This window comes from Piliocolobus tephrosceles, chromosome 21 (genome assembly GCF_002776525.5).
Source record: "Piliocolobus tephrosceles isolate RC106 chromosome 21, ASM277652v3, whole genome shotgun sequence".
NCBI classification, from domain to species: Eukaryota; Metazoa; Chordata; class Mammalia; order Primates; family Cercopithecidae; genus Piliocolobus; species Piliocolobus tephrosceles.
In genome coordinates this window covers 39,022,720-39,043,028 of record NC_045454.1, presented here as the reverse complement: position 1 = coordinate 39,043,028, position 20,309 = coordinate 39,022,720, and the positions used below count along the sequence as shown (strand labels likewise).

Sequence of the window (20,309 nt, the reverse complement as noted above, 5' to 3'; positions counted from 1 at the left end):
TCTACTAAAAGTACAAAAAGGTAGCTGGGCGTGTTGATGGGTGCCTGTAGTCCCAGCTACTTGAGAGGCTGAGGCAGGAGAATGGCTTGAACCTAGGAGGCGGAGGTTGCAGTGAGCCGAGATCCGGCCACTGCACTCCAGCCTGGCAACAGAGCAAGACTCCGTCTCAAAAAAAAAGAGAGAGTTGAGAGTTGTGATTATTCATGCAATTCAGAGCAACATTGAGATGCAGAATTTTTTTTTTTTTTTTTGAGATGGAGTCTCGCTGTGTTGCCCCAGGCTGGAGTGCAGTGGCCAGATCTCAGCTCACTGCAAACTCTGCCTCCTGGGTAGCTGGGACTACAGGTGCCTGCCACCTCGGCTAGTTTTTTGTATTTTTTTTTAGTAGAGACGGGGTTTCACCATGTTAGCCGGGATGGTCTCAATCTCCTGACCTCGTGATCCACCCGTCTCGGCCTCCCAAAGTGCTGGGATTACAGGCTTGAGCCACCGCGCCCGGCCAGAATTTTTTTCTTTTGAGATGGAGTTTTGCTCTTATTGCCTGGGCTGGAGTGCAATGGCAGGATCTCGGCTCACTGTAACCTCTGCCATGTGGGTTCAAGCGATTCTCCTGCCTCAGCCTCCCAAGTAGCTGGGATTACAGGCATGCGCCATCATGCCTGGCTAATTTTGTGTTTTTAGTAGATATGGGGTTTCTCCATGTTGGTCAGGTTGGTCTTGAACTCCTGACCTGAAGTGATCAGCCTGCCTGGGCCTCCCAAAGTCCTGGGATTACAGGTGTGAGCCACCGTACCCGGTCCCCTTGGTTTTTTTTTTTTGAGACGGAGTCTTGCTCTGTTGCCCAGGCTGGAGTGCAGTGGCACCATTTCAGCTCACTGCAACCTCCATCTCCCAGGTTCAAGCGATTCTCCCACCTCAGCCCCTCAAGTAGGTGGGATTACAGGCATGTGCCACCATGCCCAGCTAAGTTTTTTTTCGGTAGAGATGGAGTTTTGCTCTGTTGGCCAGGCTGGTCTCAAACTCCTGACCTCAGGTGATCCACCTGCCTCCACCTCCCAAAGTGCTGGGATTACAGATGTGAGCCACCTCACCTGGCTGAGAGGCAGACTTTGGAATCTGACTACCTCAGTGCTCAGCTCCAGCACACCAACTCTGTGACCTTGGGCTAGTCACTTTCCCTCTCTGGGCCTCAGTTTCCTCGTCTGTAAAATGAGATAATAATAGAAGTTACCACTTCCTGCTATACCTAACACATAGAGTGACCACCTTTTCTCTGTCTGCTCAGGATTGTGCTGATTTTTCTGACAGGCCCATGTTCTGGAAACCCCCTTGGTCCTGGGCAAATACAAACAGTTGCTCGCTCTGCTGACAGATAAGTTCAAGTACCAGCTAGGCGCAGTGGCTCTAATCCCAGCACTATGGGAGGCCGAGGTGGGCAGATCACCTGAGATCAGGAATTCAAGACCAGCCTGGCCAAGATGGTGAAACCCCAACTCTACTAAAAATACAAAAATTGGCTGGGCACGGTGGCTCACACCTGTAATCCCAGCACTTTGGGAGGCTGAGGCGGGCGGATCACGAGGTCAGGAGATCAAGACCATCCCAGCTAACACGGTGAAATCCCGTCTCTACTAAAAATACAAAAAATTAGTGGGGTGTGGTAGCGGGTGCCTATAGTCCCAGCTACTTGGGAGGCTGAGGCAGGAGAATGGTGTGGACCCAGGAGGTGGAGCTTGCAGTGAGCTGAGATTGCGCCACTGCACTCTAGCCTGGGCAACAGAGCGAGACTCCGTCTCAAAAAACAACAAAAAAAGACTCCGTCTCAAAAAACATAAAAAAGCCAGGTGTGGTGACAGGTGCCTGTAATCCCAGCTACTCAGGAGGCTGAGGCAGGAGAATCGCTTGAACCCAGGAGGGAGAGGTTGCAGTGAGCCAAGATCGCACCACTGCACTCTAGCCTGGGTCACAGAATGAGACTGTCTCAAAATGAAAAACAAAGTCCAAAAAAAAAAAAAAACGATAAGTTCAAATACCCTTGACTCAGGCCCTGGGCCCATCACGCTCACCTGTCTCTCCCCCAGCTGGAACTGGAGCTGAAGACCATACCCCTGGCCCCTGTTGAGATCCAAGATTTGGAGCTAGCCACTGGCTACCAAGTGTATGGCCGCTGCCGAATGGAGAAAGAAGAGGATTTGTGGGGCGAGTGGAGCCCCATTTTGTCCTTCCAGACACCGCCTTCTGGTGAGGGTGTCTGGGCTTGCCCTCAATCCAGGCCCCTCCCACCCATGGAAGTCTGTCCAATCATGTCCCACTCATTTGTTCCCCCGTTTCCTCATCCTTGCCAGCTCCAAAAGATGTGTGGGTATCAGGGAACCTCTGTGGGACGCCTGGAGGAGAGGAACCCTTGCTTCTGTGGAAGGTGAGCTTCAGGGACCAGTTACATTTATCTGCATGTGTCAGGAATCCCCTAAATAACAATGACATAAGGCCGGATGCAGTGGCTCACGCTTGTAATCCCAGCACTGTGGGAGGCCGAGGAGGGTGGATCACTTGAGGTCAGGAGTTGGAGACCAGCCTGGCCAACATGGTGAAACCCCATCTCTACTAAAAATACAAAATTACCTGGGCGTGATGGCAGGCGCCTGTAATCCCAGCTACTCAGGAGGCTGAGACAGGAACATCACTTGAACCCAGGAGGTGGAGGTTGCAGTGAGCCGAGATCGCGCCACTTCACTCCAGTCTGGGTAACAGAACGAGACTCAGTCTCAAAAAACAAAACAAAACAAGAAAAAGCTTCACTGACCAGTGGTTTATCAGGTGACCTCAGGGAGACACATACATGTGCCTGATTAATGGGAGACATTAACCCTTTTTTCCCTTCATCCCTCAGGCCCCAGGGCCCTGTGTGCAGGTGAGCTACAAAGTCTGGTTCTGGGTTGGAGGTCGTGAGCTGAGTCCGGAAGGAGTTACCTGCTGCTGCTCCCTTATTCCCAGCGGGGCAGAGTGGGCCAGAGTGTCCGCTATCAACGCCACAAGCTGGGAGCCTCTCACCAACCTCTCTTTGGTCTGCTTGGGTAAGACTGTGACCTTCCTCAGCTCGGCACCCTGGCGGGGTGGGAGGTGGCTTCCTGAGTGGCCAGCTGAGACTTCTCTCCACCCTCCAGACTCAGCCTCTGCCCCCCATAGCGTGGCGGTCAGCAGCATCGCTGGGAGCACGGAGCTACTGGTGACCTGGCGACCGGGGCCTGGGGAGCCACGGGAGCATGTAGTGGACTGGACTCGAGATGGGGACCCCCTGGAGAAACTCAACTGGGTCCGGCTTCCCCCTGGGAACTTCAGTGCGCTGTTACCAGGTGAGGCCCTGGGACACCTAGGTTTCCATCCCAGCTGTTAAAACAGAGCGGACAGGCCGGGCGCGGTGGCTTAAGCCTGTAATCCCAGCACTTTGGGAGGCCGAGATGGGCGGATCACGAGGTCAGGAGATCGAGACCATCCTGGCTAACATGGTGAAACCCCGTCTCTACTAAAAATACAAAAAACTAGCCGGGCGAGGTGGCGGGCGCCTGTAGTCCCAGCTACTCCGGAGGCTGAGGCAGGAGAATGGCGTAAACCCGGGAGGCGGAGCTTGCAATGAGCTGAGATCCAGCCACTGCACTCCAGCCTGGGCGACAGAGCAAGACTCCGTCTCAAAAAAAAAAAAACAACAAAAAACAAAAAAAACAGAGCGGACAGATGGGTGGACTTGTAAGAGGGAGTGCTATGATTAAAGCAGCGTGACGACCGGGCTTGGTGGCTTACGCCTGTAATCCCAGCATTTGGGAGGCTGAACGGGGCGGATCACCTGAGGTCAGGAGTTCGAGACCAGCCTGGCCAACATAGTGAAACCCCGTCTCTACTAAAAATACAAAAATTAGTGGGGCGTGGTGGCACACACCTGTAGTTCCAGCTACTCAGGAGGCTGAGGCAGGAGAATCGCTTGAACCTGGGAGGTGGAGGTTGCAGTGAGCCAAGATTGTGCCACTGCACTCTAGCCTGGGTGACAGAGTGAGACTCAGTTTCAATAAATAAATAAATAAATAAATAAATAAATAAATAATAAAGTAGCGTGAATTCACACAAGACTTTTTTTTTTTTTGCTTTTTGGAGGCAAGATCCCATTCTGTGGCCCGGGCTAGAGTGCAATGGCGCCATCTCAGCTCACTGTTACCTCCATCTTCTGGGTTCAAGTGATTCTCGTGACTCAGCTTCCTGAGTAGCTGGGACTACAGGAGCGTGCCACCACACTCGGTTAATTTTTTTTTTTTTTTAGTAGAGACAGGGTTTCACCATGTTGGTTTGGCTGGTCTCCAACTCCTGACCTCAAGTGATCTGCCTGCCTTTGCCTCCCAAAGTGCTCAGATTATAGGCATGAGCCACCGTGCCCAGCCTAACTTTTCTTTTTTCCTTTTTTTTTTTCTTTTTTTGAGATGGAGGCTGGCTCTGTCACCCAGGCTGGAGTGCAGTGGCACGATCTCAGCTCACTGCAGCCTTCACCTCCTGGGTTCAAGCGATTCTCGTGCCTCAGCCTCCAGGGAATAACTGGGATCACAGGCACCTGCCGCCATGCCCAGCTAATCTTTTTATTTTTAGTAGAGACGGGGTTTCACCATGGTTGGCCAGGATGGTATCAAACTCCTGACCTCAAGAGATCCACCCGCCTCGGCCTCCCAAAATGATGGGATGACGGGGTGAGCCACCACACCTGGCCCTTTTGTTGTTGTTGTTGTTGTTGAGACGGAGTCTTGCTCTGTCGCCCAGGCTGGAGTGCAGTGGTGTGATCTTGGCTCACTGCAAGCTCCACCTCCCGAGTTCATGCCATTCTCCTGCCTCAGCCTCCCCAGTAGCTGGGACTATAGGTGCCCGCTACCACGCCTGGCTAATTTTTTTTTTTTTTTTTTTTGTATTTTTGTATTTTTAGTAGAAATGGAGTTTCACCATGTTAGCCAAGATGGTCTTGATCTCTTGACCTCGTGATCTGCCCTCCTCAGCCTCCCAGAGTGCTGGGATTTTAGGCGTGAGCCACCACACCCGGCATCTTTTTTTTTTTTAAGAGATGAGTCTCACTCTGTCAGCCAGGCTGGACTGCAGTGGCGTGACCTCAGCTCACTGCAGCGTCAACCTCCATGGCTCAAGCATTCCTCCCACCTCAGCGCCCTGAGGAGCTGGGATTACAGGCACGCCACCAAGCCCAGATAGTTTTTGTGTTTTTTGTAGAGGTGGGGTTTCTCCATGTTGCCCAGGCTGTTCTTGAACTCCTGAGCTCAGGCAATCCCCCTGTCTTGGCCTCCCAAAGTGCTGGGGTGACAGGCATGAGCCACCATACCTGGCAAGAAATCTTTATTAATTAGTTGCTTAATTAAAGGACTTGGAAGAACTGTGAAAATGTTGGGTGAGAAATTTAGGACACAGTCCCAAGACCCACAAGGATATATGAACCAAAGAAGCAAAGGCACAATTATGGAAAATTCCCAGTTGAGGAAGGCTATGTGGATGTGATAGAGTTTAGAGGAGGGACTGCAGCAGCCTCAGTTACCATAGTAGGTGCTATCAGTTGCCTGCTCATATCTGTTTGACCACGTCAGAGCCCTTAGGCCTCTCTCCCAGCTGCCCACACTTAAGTTTCCTGGCCTGAGGGCTTTTTCTGGTCACTGAGGCATTTTGCCTGCTGAAGAAGTAAGATGGAAATATCGAGGAGTTAAGAGCCTTAGGGAGCAGCCCTCAGCCATGACTAATGAGGCTTGGTGGATTAATACCCCAGCTCCCTCCTCCTGAGCTGGGCTGACTCTATGATGTCTGCTCTCTGCTGCCCCCAAGAGGTCCCCCATGGGACTGCGTTTCAGTTGTCCACAGTGAGAACTTGTTCTTCCCCATTTCACTCCCCTACTGCCCTATTGGGGTTTTCTGGGATTACCTCCTAGATAAATGACTTACACTCAGATCCTTATCTCAGGGTGTCCTGGGGAACCCAATGAAGACACCTAGCAAGGAGGAAATGGGCATGGGAAGGAGAGCCAATTCTAACTGGTCTTTGTTCCTTTGTCACTCAGGGAATTTCACAGTCGGGGTCCCCTATCGAATCACTGTGACCGCAGTTTCTGCTTCGGGTTTGGCCCCTGCACCCCCTATCTGGGGGTTCAGAGAGGAACTAGGTAAGAGGTGGGGCTGGAGGATGTGGGGCTCCTGTAACCCAGGCCGACCTTGACCTACTGCCTTCCTCCCCAGCACCCCTAGTGGGGCCAACGCTTTGGCGACTCCAAGATGCCCCTCCAGGGACCCCCGCCATAGCGTGGGGAGAGGTCCCAAGGCACCAGCTTCGAGGACACCTCACCCACTACACCTTGTGTGCCCAGGGTGGAACCAGCCCCTCCGTCTGCATGAATTGTGAGCTTCTCTGCCTGCCAACCTATCCTCCCAGCCCCCACAAGACCCACCCATCAGTCAACCGCACCCCTTGTCCCCACGTGAGCGTCTTTGGCCCAGGGACCATACATAGTGTCCTCAATTCCCTCTTGGCTATCAATGTAATGAACTTTCATTCGGCCATTAAAAATGAGGATGCCAATCTATATTTATCGACATTGAAAGATGCCTGTCATATTTTATTAGTGAAAAAGATAAAAGGATGTCAAAATTCCGTGGTACGGCTCCACTTTTTTTTTTTTTTTGAGACGGAGTCTTGCTTTGTCACCCAGGCTGGAGTGCAACGGTGCAATCTTGGCTCGCTGCAACCTCCTCCTCCCAGGTTCAAGCAATTCTCCTGCCTCAGCCTCCTGAGTAACTGGGATTACAGGCATGCACCACCATGCCCGGCTAATTTTTGTATTTTTAGTAGAGACGGGGTTTCACCATGTTGGTCAGGCTGGTCTCGAACTCCTGACCTCATGATCCACCCGCCTTGGCCTCCCAAAGTGCGGAGACTATAGGCTTGAGTCGCCGCACCCGGCCTATATATAATTTTAAATATATATATAGAAGGCCTGGCATGGTGGATCACGCCTGTAATCCCCACACTTTGGGAGGCAAAGGCAGGCAGATCACTTGAGGTCAGGAGTTTGAGACCAGCCTGGACAACATCGTGAAACCTCATCTCTACTAAAAATACAAAATTAGCCAGGCCTGGTGGCACAGCCTGTAGTCCAGCTACTCAGGAGGCTGAGGCACTAGAATTGCTTGAACCCCGGGGGTTGGAGGTTGCAGCAAGCCGAGATTGTGCAAAGACAAACTAAATAATATCTAAGCAGTGTATAAGATGGTGATAACTGCTGAGTAGAGAATGAAGCCAGGGGCTGGGCAAGGTGGCTCACACCTATAAACCCAGCACTTTGGGAGGCCGAGGCGGGCAGATCACCTGAGACCAGCCTGACCAATATGGTGAAACCCTGTCTCTACTAAAAATAGAAAAATTAGCCAGATGTGGTAGCAGGCACCTGTAGTCCCAGCTACTCAGGAGGCTGAGACAGCAGAATTGCTTGAACCTAGGAGGTGGAAGTTGCAGTGAACTGAGATCACACCACTGCATTCCATCCTGGAAAACAGAGTGTTACTGAGCGAGACTCCATCTCAAAAAAAAAAAAAAAAGAGAGAGAGACTCAAACAAGGAAGGTGGGTGGTGAAGGGGGTGCAATTTCAAATAGAGCAGGGTCAAGGAAAGTCTCATGGAAGAGGTGACCTTTGAGCAAGGACCTAAAAGAGATGAGGAGGGAGCCATGCTGATATCTGGGAGCAAGTGTTGCAGATAGCAGGAAGAGCACATGCAAAGGCCCTGTGGTAGGCTTGACCACCTCCCTAACTTCTTTGGTTGTGTTCTCCAGTGAGTGGCAACACACAGAGTGTCACCCTGCCTGACCTTCCTTGGGGTCCCTGTCAGCTGTGGGTGACAGCATCTACCATCGCTGGACAGGGCCCTCCTGGTCCCATCCTCCGGCTTCATCTACCAGGTAGGGGGGTTGGGATGGGATTGCCACAGGGAGGGGATGCGCTCCAGGTAGCCTCTGGAGTCATTACTTGAAAGCCAGTGCAGTGGCTCACCCCTGTAATCCTAACACTCTGGGAGGCTGAAGCAGGAGAATCACTTGAGCCCAGGAGTTCGACACCAGCCTGGGCAACATAGTGAGACCCCATCTCTACAAAAAATAAAACAATTAGCTGGATGTGGTAGCATGCGCCTGTGGTCCCAGCTCCTGGGGAGGCTGAGGCTGGAGGATCGCTTGAGCCCAGGAGTTGGAGGCTGCAGTACACTGATTACACCACTGCACTCCAGCCTGGGCAACAGAGCAAGACCCTGTCTTTAAAAAATTAAGATTTGCCAGGCGCAGTGGCTCACACCTGTAATCTCAGCAGTTTTGGGAGGCCGAGGCAGGTGGATCAGTTGAGGTCAGGAGTTTGAGACCAGCCTGACCAATGTGGTGAAACTCTGTCTCTACTAAAAATACAAAAATTAGCTGGGCGTGGTGGCGTGCGGCTGTAATTCCAGTTACTTGGGAGATTGAGACAGGAGAATTACTTGAACCCAGGAGGCAGACGTTGCAGTGAGCTGAGATCACACCACTGCACTCCAGCCTGGGCGACAGGGCAAGACTCCGTCTCAAAAATAAAAATAAATACATAAATAAATAAATAATTAAGAATGATCTCTTCCCTACCCTACCAGATAACACCCTGAGGTGGAAAGTCCTGCCGGGCGTCCTGTTCTTGTGGGGCTTGTTCCTGATGGGGTGTGGTCTGAGCCTGGCCACCTCTGGAAGGTGAGGCTGTCAGATACATGCATCTCTGCCCACGTGGGTTAGGCGGCTGGGCATTTCGCTGAGCTTCCGGGGGGCGTGAAGGGAGGCCTCGGGGCTCAGTCACATTCATGAACCCTGCACTCTGGGCTGGGGCATCTGGCTGTCTGGATCCGCTGCCCTGACTCCTCCTGGCTTGCCAGGTGCTACCACCTATGGCACAAGGTGCTGCCCCGCTGGGTCTGGGAGAAGGTTCCTGATCCTGCCAACAGCAGTTCAGGCCAGCCCCACATGGAGGTGAGTCAAAGGGCCGGCTAGTCGGAGCCCTCTGGGGCAGGGGGAGAGGGTGAGGGGTAGGTGGGGGAGGCTGGGGCAGGATTACAAGCTCCTCATCTCTTCCCAGCAAGTGCCTGAGGCCCAGCCCCTTGGGGACTTGCCCATCCTGGAAGTGGAGGAGATGGAGCCCCCGCCGGTTGTGGAGTCCTCCCAGCCCCCCCAGGTCACCGCCCCGCTTGACTCTGGGTATGAGAAGCACTTCCTGCCCACACCTGAGGAGCTGGGCCTTCTGGGCCCCCCCAGGCCACAGGTTCTGGCCTGAACCACACCTCTGGCTGGGGACTGCCAGCCAGGCCAGAGGGATGCTCATGCAGGTTGCACTCCAGTCCTGGATTAGCCCTCTTGATGGATGAAGACACTGAGGGCTCAGAGAGTCTGAGTCACTTACCTGAGGACTCCCAGCCAGGCAAAGGTGGGATTGAAGGACCCCTATAGAGAAGGGCTTGGCCCCCATGGGGAAGGCATGGATGGAAGACGGAGCAAAGGAAAATACATGAAATTGACTGCCTGCCAAAATCGGTTCCGCTATAACAGAATTGCATTCGGACCCCAGCACAGTGGCTCACGCCTATAATCCCAGCACTTTGGCAGGCCAAGGTGGAATGATCACTTAAGGCCGGGAGTTCGAGACCAGCCTGGGCAACAGAGCAAGACCCCTTACTACAAAAATGAAACATCAAAAACAAAAACAATTAGCTGGGCATGATGGCATACATCTGTAGTCGTAGCTACTTGGGAGGCTGAGGCGGGAGGATTGGTTGAGCCCAGGAGTTCGAAGCTGTAGGGAGCTCTGATTGCACCACTGCACTCCAGGCTGGGAGACAGAATGAGACCTTATCTTAAAATTAAATAAATAAAACACAAAAAGAAAAAAGAAAAAAAAAAACACTGCATTTGGGCATCATCTCAGCTCCCTTGCAGCCAGGTGCAGCATGGACTGAGTTCTTGGCAATAGAATGTGGTCAGAAGTGACGTGCCAACACAGGGTCTGGGTGGGGACTCCCCCACACACTTTCCTTGCCTATGAGCTGGAACATAACACATGCCTATCTATGATCCAGCTTTGGCCATACCCAAGGGGAAGGTGGAGCAAGAAATGAAAAGGAACCTGAATCCCTGAATGACTGCATGGATCAGAACCACTGAGAAAAATAAACTTTTATATTTTTATAGCTACTGTAGCTTTGAGGTCTTTTTGTTACAGCAGTTCAATCTATACTCTTACTGATTCATCATCTTTGACTGTAGCAGGGTTAAGCCTTAAATTTCCCATCAAGAGATGATGCTGTGATTCTGTGCTGACTACACACACACTCAAGCTGTCTGAGTGCTTTCATGTTTTATTTTCAAGTATAAAGGCTTCATCGCAGAAGGAGGCCAGGGTCACAGGCAGTGGGCAAGGGGTCTGGAAGCCCAGGTGTAGGTGGACGTGCAGGCTAGCTGGCTCCCAGGTGCCACGGTCAGTCCTGTGGTGCCCTGTCTGCGCCTGGGACCCTCTACTGGGTGCCAAGAGGCCGAGGTAGCTGTGAGAGGAGCTGGACGTGGGGTGGAGGGGCGCGGGCTCACATGACCGCACAACACTGGCACGTCTTTTGCTTAGGGCCGCTTGCCTCTTCACCCTCGGTGGGGGCAGATGGCTCAGGCTGCCGGGCAGGCGCATAGGTGGGCACAGGGTGGGCACTGGGGTTGGCGCTGGGCCCCTCCTCCTGAAGCAGTGGCTGGCATTCGGCGGGCTGCTCTGGGGCTGGGGTCTCTGCCAGAAGGGGTGTGGCATCCCCCAAGGGGCCTTGACCCTCAGCAGCGGTTTGGGGCTTCACTCCTTCCTCCTCCGGGGCTCCTACTGGCTTCTCCTGGGGCTGGGGTCCTTCCTCCTCTGGCCTTGTCTCTGTGTTAGCCTCAAGGGGAGGCCCTGCCTCATTCACCTCCTCTGCCTGGGATTCACTTCCTTCCCTAGACTCCTGTTGTTCTAAATTCAGATCTCCCTCGGTCCCTTGGGTCTTCTCTGCCTCCAGTGATTCCTCACCTCCCCTTTTCTCTGCCTCCAGTGTCTCCTCCCCTCCCTTTCTCTCCACCTCCAGTGTCTCCTCCCCTCCCTTTCTCTCGGCCTCCAGTGGTTCTTCGGTTGCCTCTGGCTCTTCCTCACCTCCTTTCTTCTCTACTCCCAATGGTTCTTCTACCTCCTCCTTCTCTGCCCCTCGCTTTTCCTCACCTCCTTCCTTCTCTGCCCTCAAATGTCCTTCAACTTTTCTCCCTATGCCCAGTGGTTCCTCAATTCCTTCCCTCTCTGTTCCCAGCTTTTCTGCACCTCCACTGCTCTCCAGTTCCAACTTCTTCTCCCCTCCTTTCCTCTCTATGACAGGCGACATCTCCGCTCCATCCCTCCCTGTCCCTGGCTTTTCCTCACTTCCTATTCTCATGGATTCTTCTGCTTTTCTCTTCTCTGCCTCCCAGGTCTCCTCGCCTCCTCCCGTCTCAGCCTCCTCGGCCCCCAACGGGCTTTCATCTCCTGTCTCCCTCCCTGCCACCTCAGGCCCTTCCAACCCCTCCACCAGCAGCTCCTCCCACTCTTCACTGAGGGTCACTCTCTCCACCCAAATGAAGGACCCCTCCTCTCCTCCAGAACCTCCCTGCCTGTCACCCTCAGGGCTGCCCCGGGGCACATCTTCCCCTTCTCTGGAAGCTGCTGCCTCTAATCTCTCCTGGAGCCTAGGCGAGCTGGACTGCACGACCTCAGGGACCCTGCCTACCACCCCCGTGGCCTCTGTGTCGCTGCCCCCCACCCCCTCCCACACCACCTCCACGATGCCCCTGTCCTCCTTCACCCAGGCCGGGAGCTCCGGGCTACCAGCTCCCTTCCTGTCTCCAATGGCTTCCAGGACCACTTCCTCCACCTTAGCCTCCAGCTCGGGGCCCGTGGCCCCTGTGGCACAGTCCTCTGTGACCCTCAGCCCTTCCCACACCACGCTCACCACACCCCCTCCTTTGGCCTCGTCCACCCGCCCTTTGGATGGCACCGCCCTCTGACTTAGCCCCTGCTCTGGAGTGGGTATGGGGCTGGGGCAGGGGCCATTGGCTTCTGAGGAGTCCCCTGCTGCCCCGGGGACCTGCCTCGGGGCTGGCAGAAACCCCAAGACATCCTCCTTGGGCTCAGAGGGGGACTCTGGAGGCGTGCCCACTAGTCTGGCCGGTAGGGAGGCTCTCTTCTTCAGATCAGTCTGGTCTGGGGGAGTCAGAGGCGGAGGGGAGAGGACAAAAGGGAAGACAGGGTTAAGATGGAACAAAAGGACCGCCATCCACACTCCCCTTGGGTCACCCTCTCACACCCAGGCTCTGGCGTGACCTGACCCCCAGACCTAGGGGCTCCCACACTTACCTACAGAACCTGCCTCAACAATGAGCTGGGAGAGAGGACGGTGAGCCTGCAGGGATGGCGGAGACAAGGTCAGGCTGGCCCTCATCCCCACCTCCGGCCTCCCTGCATGCTAGGCTCCCACCCCACCACCCCCAAATACCCTCAATGGCTCTCTATTACCTTCAGGATCAAACTCCACATTGCACCTCCGCCTTCCTCATCTATCTTATTGCCCTATGTTCTAGGGCCTTGCACACAGTAAGTGCTTAAACAATGTTGCATTCCCATAGCCAGTCTCCCGTATTAGGGGCCTACTTTGCCAGTTACTGGTTACCATGGACAAGAGACACTTAAGCCTTTTGTTATTGGCACTTACATTCCAATCAACATAAATACAAATTAAATTTTTTTTTGGAGATGGAGTCTTGCTGTGTCGCCCAGGCTGGAGTGCAGTGGCATAATCTCGGCTCACTGCAACCTCCGCCTCCTGGTTTCAAGTGATTTCCCTGTCTCAGCCTCCCGAGTAGATGGGACTACAGGCGCCTGCCAGCACGCCCAGCTAATTTTTGTTTTTTTGAGACAGAGTCTCGCTCTGTCACCTAGGCTGGAGTGCAGTGGTGCAATCTCCACTCACTGCAAGCTCCGCCTCCCAGGTTCAAGTGATTCTCCTGCCTCAACCTCCCCAGTAGCTGGGACTACAGGGACACACCACCACACCCAGCTAATTTTTGTGTTTTTAGTAGAGATGGGGTTTCACCATGTTGGCCGGGCTGGTCTCCCAATTCCTGACCTTAAGTGATCTGCCTGCCTCGGCCTCCCAAAGTGTGGGGATCACAGGCGTGAGTCACCGCACCCGGCCTGTACTGTTGTTACTCCCATTTTAGAGATGGGGAAACTAAGGCTTGGGAAAGGAAACTGACTTGCCCAAGACCACAGAGCAAAGTAACAGCGGGAAGCGGATCTGAATGCAGACCTAGTGGCCAGACTGCACTTGGGGAAAGCTGCATTCCTGGTTCCATGTTCCGCTTTGAGGCCTGCTGGCCACGCCCCCCATCCCACTCCCCTGATCACTCCCTCACCTGTCTGCGCCAGCTGGGCCTGTCTGAGGGCTTGTGCTGGGCACCTGTGGAAGCACTTTGCAACAGCTGCAGCTGGGACTGGAGTCTGAAGAAGAGAGAGGGCTGCTAGGACCTGGACCCCCAGGCTCCTTGGGCTCCAGGCTGAAGCTACCAACTCCTTGGAATGCGCCCAGGGTCTCGATCTCACCCAGCTGGGCAGAGCTAGCAGGTCTCCACTCACGTGAACAAGCTGTCTTCCAGGTTCCGGATTCGGGCCCGAGCCTGGCCCTCCGGTGACTGCGGGTCCTTCGAGGTGGGGTCCTCGGATGGCTCTGGCCCTGCAGCTGCCCCATCCATTAGCCAACGTTCCCGGAGAGACTTCCTCTGGGCAGGGGAAGGGAGTCGGCGCTAGGCATACAGACTACCCAGGTCCATGTAAAGTCCCCTCCCGACCCCTGCAGGCTGGGCAGGTATCTTATCATCACCTCACAACCACTTAGATGCGCCATACATCAGGCTGGGATACACCGCCACAGTGCCACCCAACGCTGTAAGTGTGCAGACATCCCTTGTCCAAACCCTTCCAAAATGAAACAGGCACTTCCAAAGTGAAATCAATGTCCCTCCCTACTGGCCCCTCCCTACCCCAAAGCTGGATTTCGGCTCCTCTCCATCTCCCCCAAATGGGACAAACAGCATCACCATCCCAGACTGTTCCCCAAATGGAACAAATGTACCCATGACCACCCCACTTCGTCCCTCCCAGGCCGGGAAAGACGTCCCCCGCCCCGCCCAAGCTGGAACCAACGCCCCCAACTGCCTGCTCCCCCGCAAAATTGAGGCTCCTCACCGTCCCCCAAACCGCCTTGCACAGACACCCCCCCTACTTCATTCCCCAGGCTAGGCAGGCGCCCCCGCCCGCTCCCAACCTTGAGCCGCTCCACGCGGAGTTTCTCCTCCTCCAGCTCCCGGCGCGCGGCGCGGATCTCCTCCTGCAGCCGCCGCTTCTCCTGCGCACAGAGGACCCGGAGCTGCCCGCCGGCCGGGCGCGGCCTCCACCACCTCCTCTTCCCTCCCTTTCCCCTCCCTCCTCCGCGGAGTTCCCCGGAGCTCCCGAGGCAGCGAGCCCGGCGGGGGTGGCCCAGCGCGGGTCTGCGCCCAGGGCGGGGGGGGGGCGGCGGAGGCGCTGACTCAGCGGCGGGCGGAGTGGGGGGGAGGAGGGCGGGGCGGGGGCGGGGCCGGCCGCGCCCGGGATGCTGCGGAGGCCTAGCCCGCGCCCAATGGGGGTCTGTGGATGGGGGGATGTAGGGGTGGGGACTTGGGACAGCGATCGGGGGAGGGGCAGAGCCGGGGAGCTCCGAGATGCGAGGTTCAGAGAAATGGGGATCAAACGAAGGGTGCGGCCGGACGCGGTGGCTAACGCCTGTAATCCCAGGACTTTGGGAGGCCGAGGCGGACAGATCGCTTGAGGTCAGGAGTTCTACACTACCCTGGTCAACATAGTGAAAACTGGGCTCTACTAAAAATACAAAAATTAGTTGGGCGTGGTGGCGCGCGCCTGTAATCCCAGCTACTGGGGAGGCTGAGGCGGGAGAATCTCTTGAACCCGAGAGGCGGAGGTTGCAGTGAGCGGAGATCGTGCTACTGCACTCCAGCCTTGGAGACAGAGCGGGACTCCGTCTCAAAAAAAAAAGGAGGGGAGGGTGCTAGTGAGATGGGGGTCTGAAATGGGGATGCAGCCATGGGAGCACAGAGTAATGGAGTATAGACATGGAATCTAGAGAGATGGGGTACAGAAGTGGAGTACAGTGAGATGGGGTACAGAAGGGGGGTGCAGATAGATGGGGTATAGAAGTTGAGTGCGGAGAGATAGGGTACAGAAGTGGGGTATAGAGAGATGGGATGCAGAAGTGTGGTGGAGAGAGATGGGGTACAGAGAGATGGGGTGCAGAGATGGGTTGTAGAAGTGGGGTACCGAGAGATGGGGTGCAGGGAGATGGAGTTCCATAGATGTGATAAAAAGGGTGCTAGTGAGATGGGGATCCAAAATGGGGGTGCCGCCTGGGAGTCCAGAGAGATGGGGTGCAGATATGGGGATCAAAAGGAGGATGCTAGTGAGACGGGGGTGCAGCCACGGGGGTCCAGAGATACTGAAGTGTAGAGGTGGGGATCAGGGAGATGGGATGCAGAGATAGGGGTCAGAAATATGGGGTACAGAAGTGGAGGTATGGATAGATGGGGTATGGAAGTGGGTGCAGAAAGTTGGGGTGCACGGAGATGGAGGAAAGAAGGATGGGGGACAGAGATAGGATCAGAGTGGTAGAGACCCAGAGATGCGGGAGTCCGGAGAGACGAGGAAGTCAGGGATGAAAGTTGCCAAGGAAGGACTCAGCATGGGAGCTCCGAGGTAGGAGATTTGAGAGATAGTGGTCTGATACAAGGCGGTTCGAGAGATGGGGCTCAGGCATGGGGTATTTGAGAGACTGGGGTTCAGGAATGAGGCATAGACTATGCAGGCTCTGGAAGTGCGGGGGCCACAGCCTCTCATTCTGAAGGTGATAGTGACCAGACAGGAACTAGGGGGCAGAGGGAGCTGAGAATTGGTGCGGGGAGCCCTGGGCGGCGCTGGAGCTGAGGGCGGTCTCCGCTGGGATAACGAAGAAACGAAGAGGGAGCATGGGGGAAAGTTTGGGGGTCCCCAGGCGCGGGTAGGGCGTCACTTACAGCGATGACTTCTAGCCGCTGCCGGTAGAGGGAGCTCTCCGCCATGGGCCTGTGGGGAGAGGGCACGGTCGCTTTGAGGGGCTCCCAGAGGCCGTACCCGTCTTGAACGTCCCTCTCTTTGCCAAGATCCCTGAGCAGTGTGGAAACCGCCCAGAGCCCAGCAGTTTGCCTGCGTTTCCCCTTTGCACATGGGAAGAGTCTGGGCAGGGGGCAAGGGTCTTGGGAGGGGAACTGAGCAGTGACCATGACTGGTGTCTTTCTCTCTTAGCCCTTCCTAAATCTGGCTTTGCCTCTCTCAGCCTCAGTTTCCTCATCTGTAAAATGGGCAGGAATAGCTTGACCACCCTGCCCTCACCACCCCCAATCTCAGAGGACCTTTGCAAGGAACTATTCATGCAGGGAAAAGTTCAGGATACAGTGCTGCAAAAATAGTCCCATTGTTTATTAATAATCACAATTTATATAATTCCATGATGAATAATATGTATGATTAATGATAATAACCATCCCCAGTCCGACCTGCAGAAACTCTCAAATGCCACCAAGCCCCTAACAAGCTGTGTGCCTCTTTCTCTTCCCAATCCCACACTCTCTTTGGACCTCAGCTCCAACGCAGAATTTCTCAAGCGCTGGGGGGTGAGGGAGTCTGTGGCCCTCCCACTGTTGCCCTGGTAACTCCAGAGCTGCCTCCTCCACCTGCTAACCCCCCTCCCTGGGGACAAGGGTCACTGGGTCACTCTGCCTAGGACTGGACTCTGAGCTGGGAGGAGGAGGACTTGTCATTTAAGTTTTAACTCGAGATTCCCCTGTTGTTGTCTTCCTCAAAGCATCTCTGCTTCCCAGCCTCCAGAGTGGCCTCTGGACCCACTTAGGCTCCCCCTGGAAGCTGGAGGGTGACTGTCATACTGCAAGATGATTAGGGGGCAGTCAGTGTCACACCAACCTTATCAACACAGACATACATTGGGCACCCCCGACTATGTCGCTATGTTGACCATGTGTCACAGGCCAGTATCTAGAAAGCAATGTTTCTCTGCCTGTCATCTCCAACACCCGGCATGGACGGACGCTGGGCATGGATGGGCGCTGATCAAGCCCTCAAACATTTATTAATTTGAACAGTCACCCTACTGGGTAAGCCTCATTGCCTGAACTCCCTCCAGCTAGGACCTCCCAGATCTTCCGCGGCCACAACGTGAAGGCATAATAGCACTTACAGTGCTTTATGTATGATAAATATATATACTACATATAGCATATAATGTTCTAAGTGCCCTATGGGGTTTCCGCTGGGTTCCCACAGCCACCTCTGCCTCCCCCTCCCTGCCTCTATCATGACACAGTGGAGTCAACTCTTTGCTGAGTTGACATTCCAGCTAAGAACAAAATCAGCCAACCATTAGCCAGCCTGTAACAGGTGCCAAGTGCAATGTAATTCACTGAATCCTCCCAACGACTCTAGGAGGTAAGCTATATGAGTGTGTCCATTTTATGGATGGGAAAACTGAGGTTCTGAGGAGTGGCAGCAGTTTGACTTGTCCAAGGTCATGGAGCCAAGATCAGAACTTGAAGCTGTCACATCCAAAATACTGAGAACACAGTTGGTGAGGGGGGTGGGGGTGCAGGTCCAGGAACCCCCATCAAGGCAGCTAAGAGATCCGCCTGAGGACCCTGAATGCTATTTGAGGCAAGGTATTGAAGTCATGCTCTTTTTTTTTTTGAGTTGGAGTCTCGCTCTGTCTCCCAGGCTGGAGTGCAATGGCTCAATCTCAGCTCACTGCAACCTCTGCTTCCTGGGTTCAAGCGATTCGCCTGCCTCAGCCTCCTGAGTAGCTGGGATTACAGGCGTGCGCCACCAAACCCAGCTAATTTTTGTATTTTTAGTACAGACGGGGTTTTACCATATTGGTCAGGCTGGTCTTGAACTCCTGACCTCAAGTGATCCGCCCACCTCGGCTTCCCAAAGTGCTGGGATTACAGGCATGAGCCACCGCGCCCGGCCACGAAGTCATGCTTTGCAAGATATCCCAAAGGAAGTCCAGATTCCGTGCTTATAGGTTTGCCCCCGGGGGAGGGCTGAAGTCCCGTGGTCTCCTCTACCACCCCCAAGATGTAATCTCCCTGCCTTTTCCTTGCTGGGGGGGATCGGGTTCCCATTGCTAAGCAACCAGGTTTGTAGTTGGTGAATAATGCAATGGAGGACCTAGAAGGGTGAGGAACCGAACTGGGGTCCCTAGTGTGGGGGGAAGCCCCTTTTCCAAAACTCTTTCCAAACTTCTGAAGACCCCTCTACCCTTTTAACCTTAAAAAGCTCTCACCCCTCAACTATGAAAAGACTTCACACACCCCATTCCATCTTGCTTATCTCTAACTAACTCTGGAAGAACAACGTAGGCGGCCCGGGCTTCTGGCCACTCGCAAGAGTTGGTGGCCATTTCATGAAGGAGGTCATCTTTGCAATGTTGCCATTGTCTTTCCCAGGCTGGGAGCTTTTAACTTCAGTTGGATCTCAAGCCTTTTCTCCCACCCTGGACACTGAGGGGGGTGATTCTAGAGGCAAAACGTGGAACCCAGTGACCCTGACTTTCCCACTCCCCGCACCACAGCAGTAGCCCCACCCCCTGGCTGGACTTTGGGTTCTCAGCCCTGGCAGCGGAAAATCCCCAAAGAGGAAGGGGCAGGGGGAGCCTCTATCTCTCCCACCCCATGACTCTTTAGGGAAGGGTGACATTGACGAGCCTATGGGGTTGGCTGGCCACCCCCTCCACTCCTCAGGTCCCCTTAGGAGAGGCCACTGGAGCGCTCAGCTCCCATACAAGGCCAGCATCCCCTATGAGCCCCTCCCAAGGCCCTGCCCACCAGCCCCCCTGACCCCGCAGACACTTACATGGGTGTGGCCAGAGACCACACCTGGCTCTGCAGGGCCATCTCTGCCCAGAAGTTCACTTTCTGGTCTCCGAGTTCTGGACCCACCACTCGCTTGCCTGAAGGTGCCCCGGAGGCTGTGACTGAGTTGCCTGGAGTGGGGGGGGGGCTGCGGGCGGGCACCGGGAGAGCTGGTCCAGCGGGTTTGGGCCAGGGAGGCGGGAGGCACACCAGAGAGGGGGGCTGGGGGCTGGAGGGCAGTTCTGGGGAGGTACTATCAGCTGTCCTGATAAATTATTCACCAGTCTCTGGCCTCTTTGTTGCACTCAGCTGCCTCCCGGAAAACACGCTTTCACACACGCGTGGTCAGGCGTGGGGGTGAGAGTACTGAGTCGGTGACTCCCCCTGCCACCAGAGAATGGCATTTCTACTTGGCACCCCAATCATCTTGAGTCTGACTGCCGGCCAAGACTCACCCACACGAGAGCACCATTGCATAGCACACAGGCTGGAGACTGTTTTATTTTTTTAGAAATGGGGGTCTCGCTCTGTTGCCCAGGCTGAAATGCAGTAGTGTGATCATAGCTCACTGCAGTTTCAGACACCGGGGCTCAAGCAATCCTCCCGCCTTGGCTTCTTAAAGTGCTGGGATTATAGGCATGAACCACCACACCTGGCAGAGAACATTTTTTAAAGTTACTTTTTGAGGCCAGGCTCGGTGGGACATGCGTGTAATCCCAGTACTTTGGGAGGCCCAGGTCGGTGGATCACCTGAGGGTGGAGTTCAAGACTGGTCTGACCAACATGATGAAACCCCGTCTCTGCTAAATACAAAAACAAAAAAGACCAACAAAAATAAACTTAGCCGGGCGTGGTGGTGCGTGCCTGTAATCTCAGCTACTTGGGAGGCTGAGGCAGAAGAATCACTTGAACCCGGGAGGCAGAGGTTGCAGTGAGCTGAGATCGCACCATTGCACTCCAGCCTGGGCAACAAGAGCAAAACTCTGTCTCAAAAAAAAAAAAAATTCCTTTTTGAGCAGGGCACGGTGGCTCATGCCTGTAATCCCAGCACTTTGGGAGATCGAAGTGGGTGGATCACGAGGTCAGGAGTTTGAGACCAGCCTGACCAACATGGTGAAAACCCGCCTCTGCTAAATATACAAAATTAGCCAGGTGTGGTGGCACACCTGTAGTCCTAGCTACTTGGGAGGCTGA

The 20,309-nt window shown here is 54.5% G+C and overlaps 2 protein-coding genes across 2 annotated transcripts in view; one reads left to right on the top strand and one right to left on the bottom strand.

Annotated features, from left to right (window-relative positions):
• Positions 1 to 10,267, top strand: part of IL27RA (interleukin 27 receptor subunit alpha) — a 16,899-nt gene extending 6,632 nt beyond the window's left edge. Inside the window, exons 3-12 of the mRNA XM_023188725.2 lie at positions 2,042 to 2,241; positions 2,346 to 2,419; positions 2,891 to 3,074; positions 3,165 to 3,353; positions 6,087 to 6,188; positions 6,262 to 6,420; positions 7,851 to 7,976; positions 8,690 to 8,783; positions 8,963 to 9,056; positions 9,163 to 10,267. Coding sequence (XP_023044493.1) covers positions 2,042 to 2,241; positions 2,346 to 2,419; positions 2,891 to 3,074; positions 3,165 to 3,353; positions 6,087 to 6,188; positions 6,262 to 6,420; positions 7,851 to 7,976; positions 8,690 to 8,783; positions 8,963 to 9,056; positions 9,163 to 9,357 — 1,417 coding nt within the window. The 3' untranslated portion in view covers positions 9,358 to 10,267. The remainder of the gene's footprint in view (positions 1 to 2,041; positions 2,242 to 2,345; positions 2,420 to 2,890; positions 3,075 to 3,164; positions 3,354 to 6,086; positions 6,189 to 6,261; positions 6,421 to 7,850; positions 7,977 to 8,689; positions 8,784 to 8,962; positions 9,057 to 9,162) is intronic.
• Positions 10,268 to 10,419: 152 nt separating this feature from the next.
• On the bottom strand, positions 10,420 to 19,247 carry PALM3 (paralemmin 3). The gene is made up of 8 exons (XM_023188747.2): positions 19,117 to 19,247; positions 16,230 to 16,278; positions 14,435 to 14,515; positions 13,747 to 13,889; positions 13,527 to 13,611; positions 12,469 to 12,514; positions 11,168 to 12,315; positions 10,420 to 11,134 (listed from the first exon to the last, which is right to left on the bottom strand). Exons 1-8 carry the CDS (start codon positions 19,155 to 19,157, stop codon positions 10,658 to 10,660), a joined length of 2,070 nt encoding a protein of 689 aa, XP_023044515.2. The 5' UTR covers positions 19,158 to 19,247; the 3' UTR covers positions 10,420 to 10,657.
• Between the last annotated feature and the right edge of the window lie 1,062 nt (positions 19,248 to 20,309).

What these genes read in the sequence shown, in the direction of transcription:
- PALM3 (XM_023188747.2), bottom strand. Translation starts at nt 19,157, where the DNA reads ATGGCCCTGCAGAGCCAGGTGTGGTCTCTGGCCACACCCAT. An exon ending in CTGGAAGACAGCTTGTTCAC is followed by an intron (nt 13,612 to 13,746) that starts GTGAGTGGAGAC and finishes TCTCTTCTTCAG; the next exon opens with ACTCCAGTCCCAGCTGCAGC. An exon ending in TGTTGAGGCAGGTTCTGTAG is followed by an intron (nt 12,316 to 12,468) that starts GTAAGTGTGGGA and finishes TGACTCCCCCAG; the next exon opens with ACCAGACTGATCTGAAGAAG.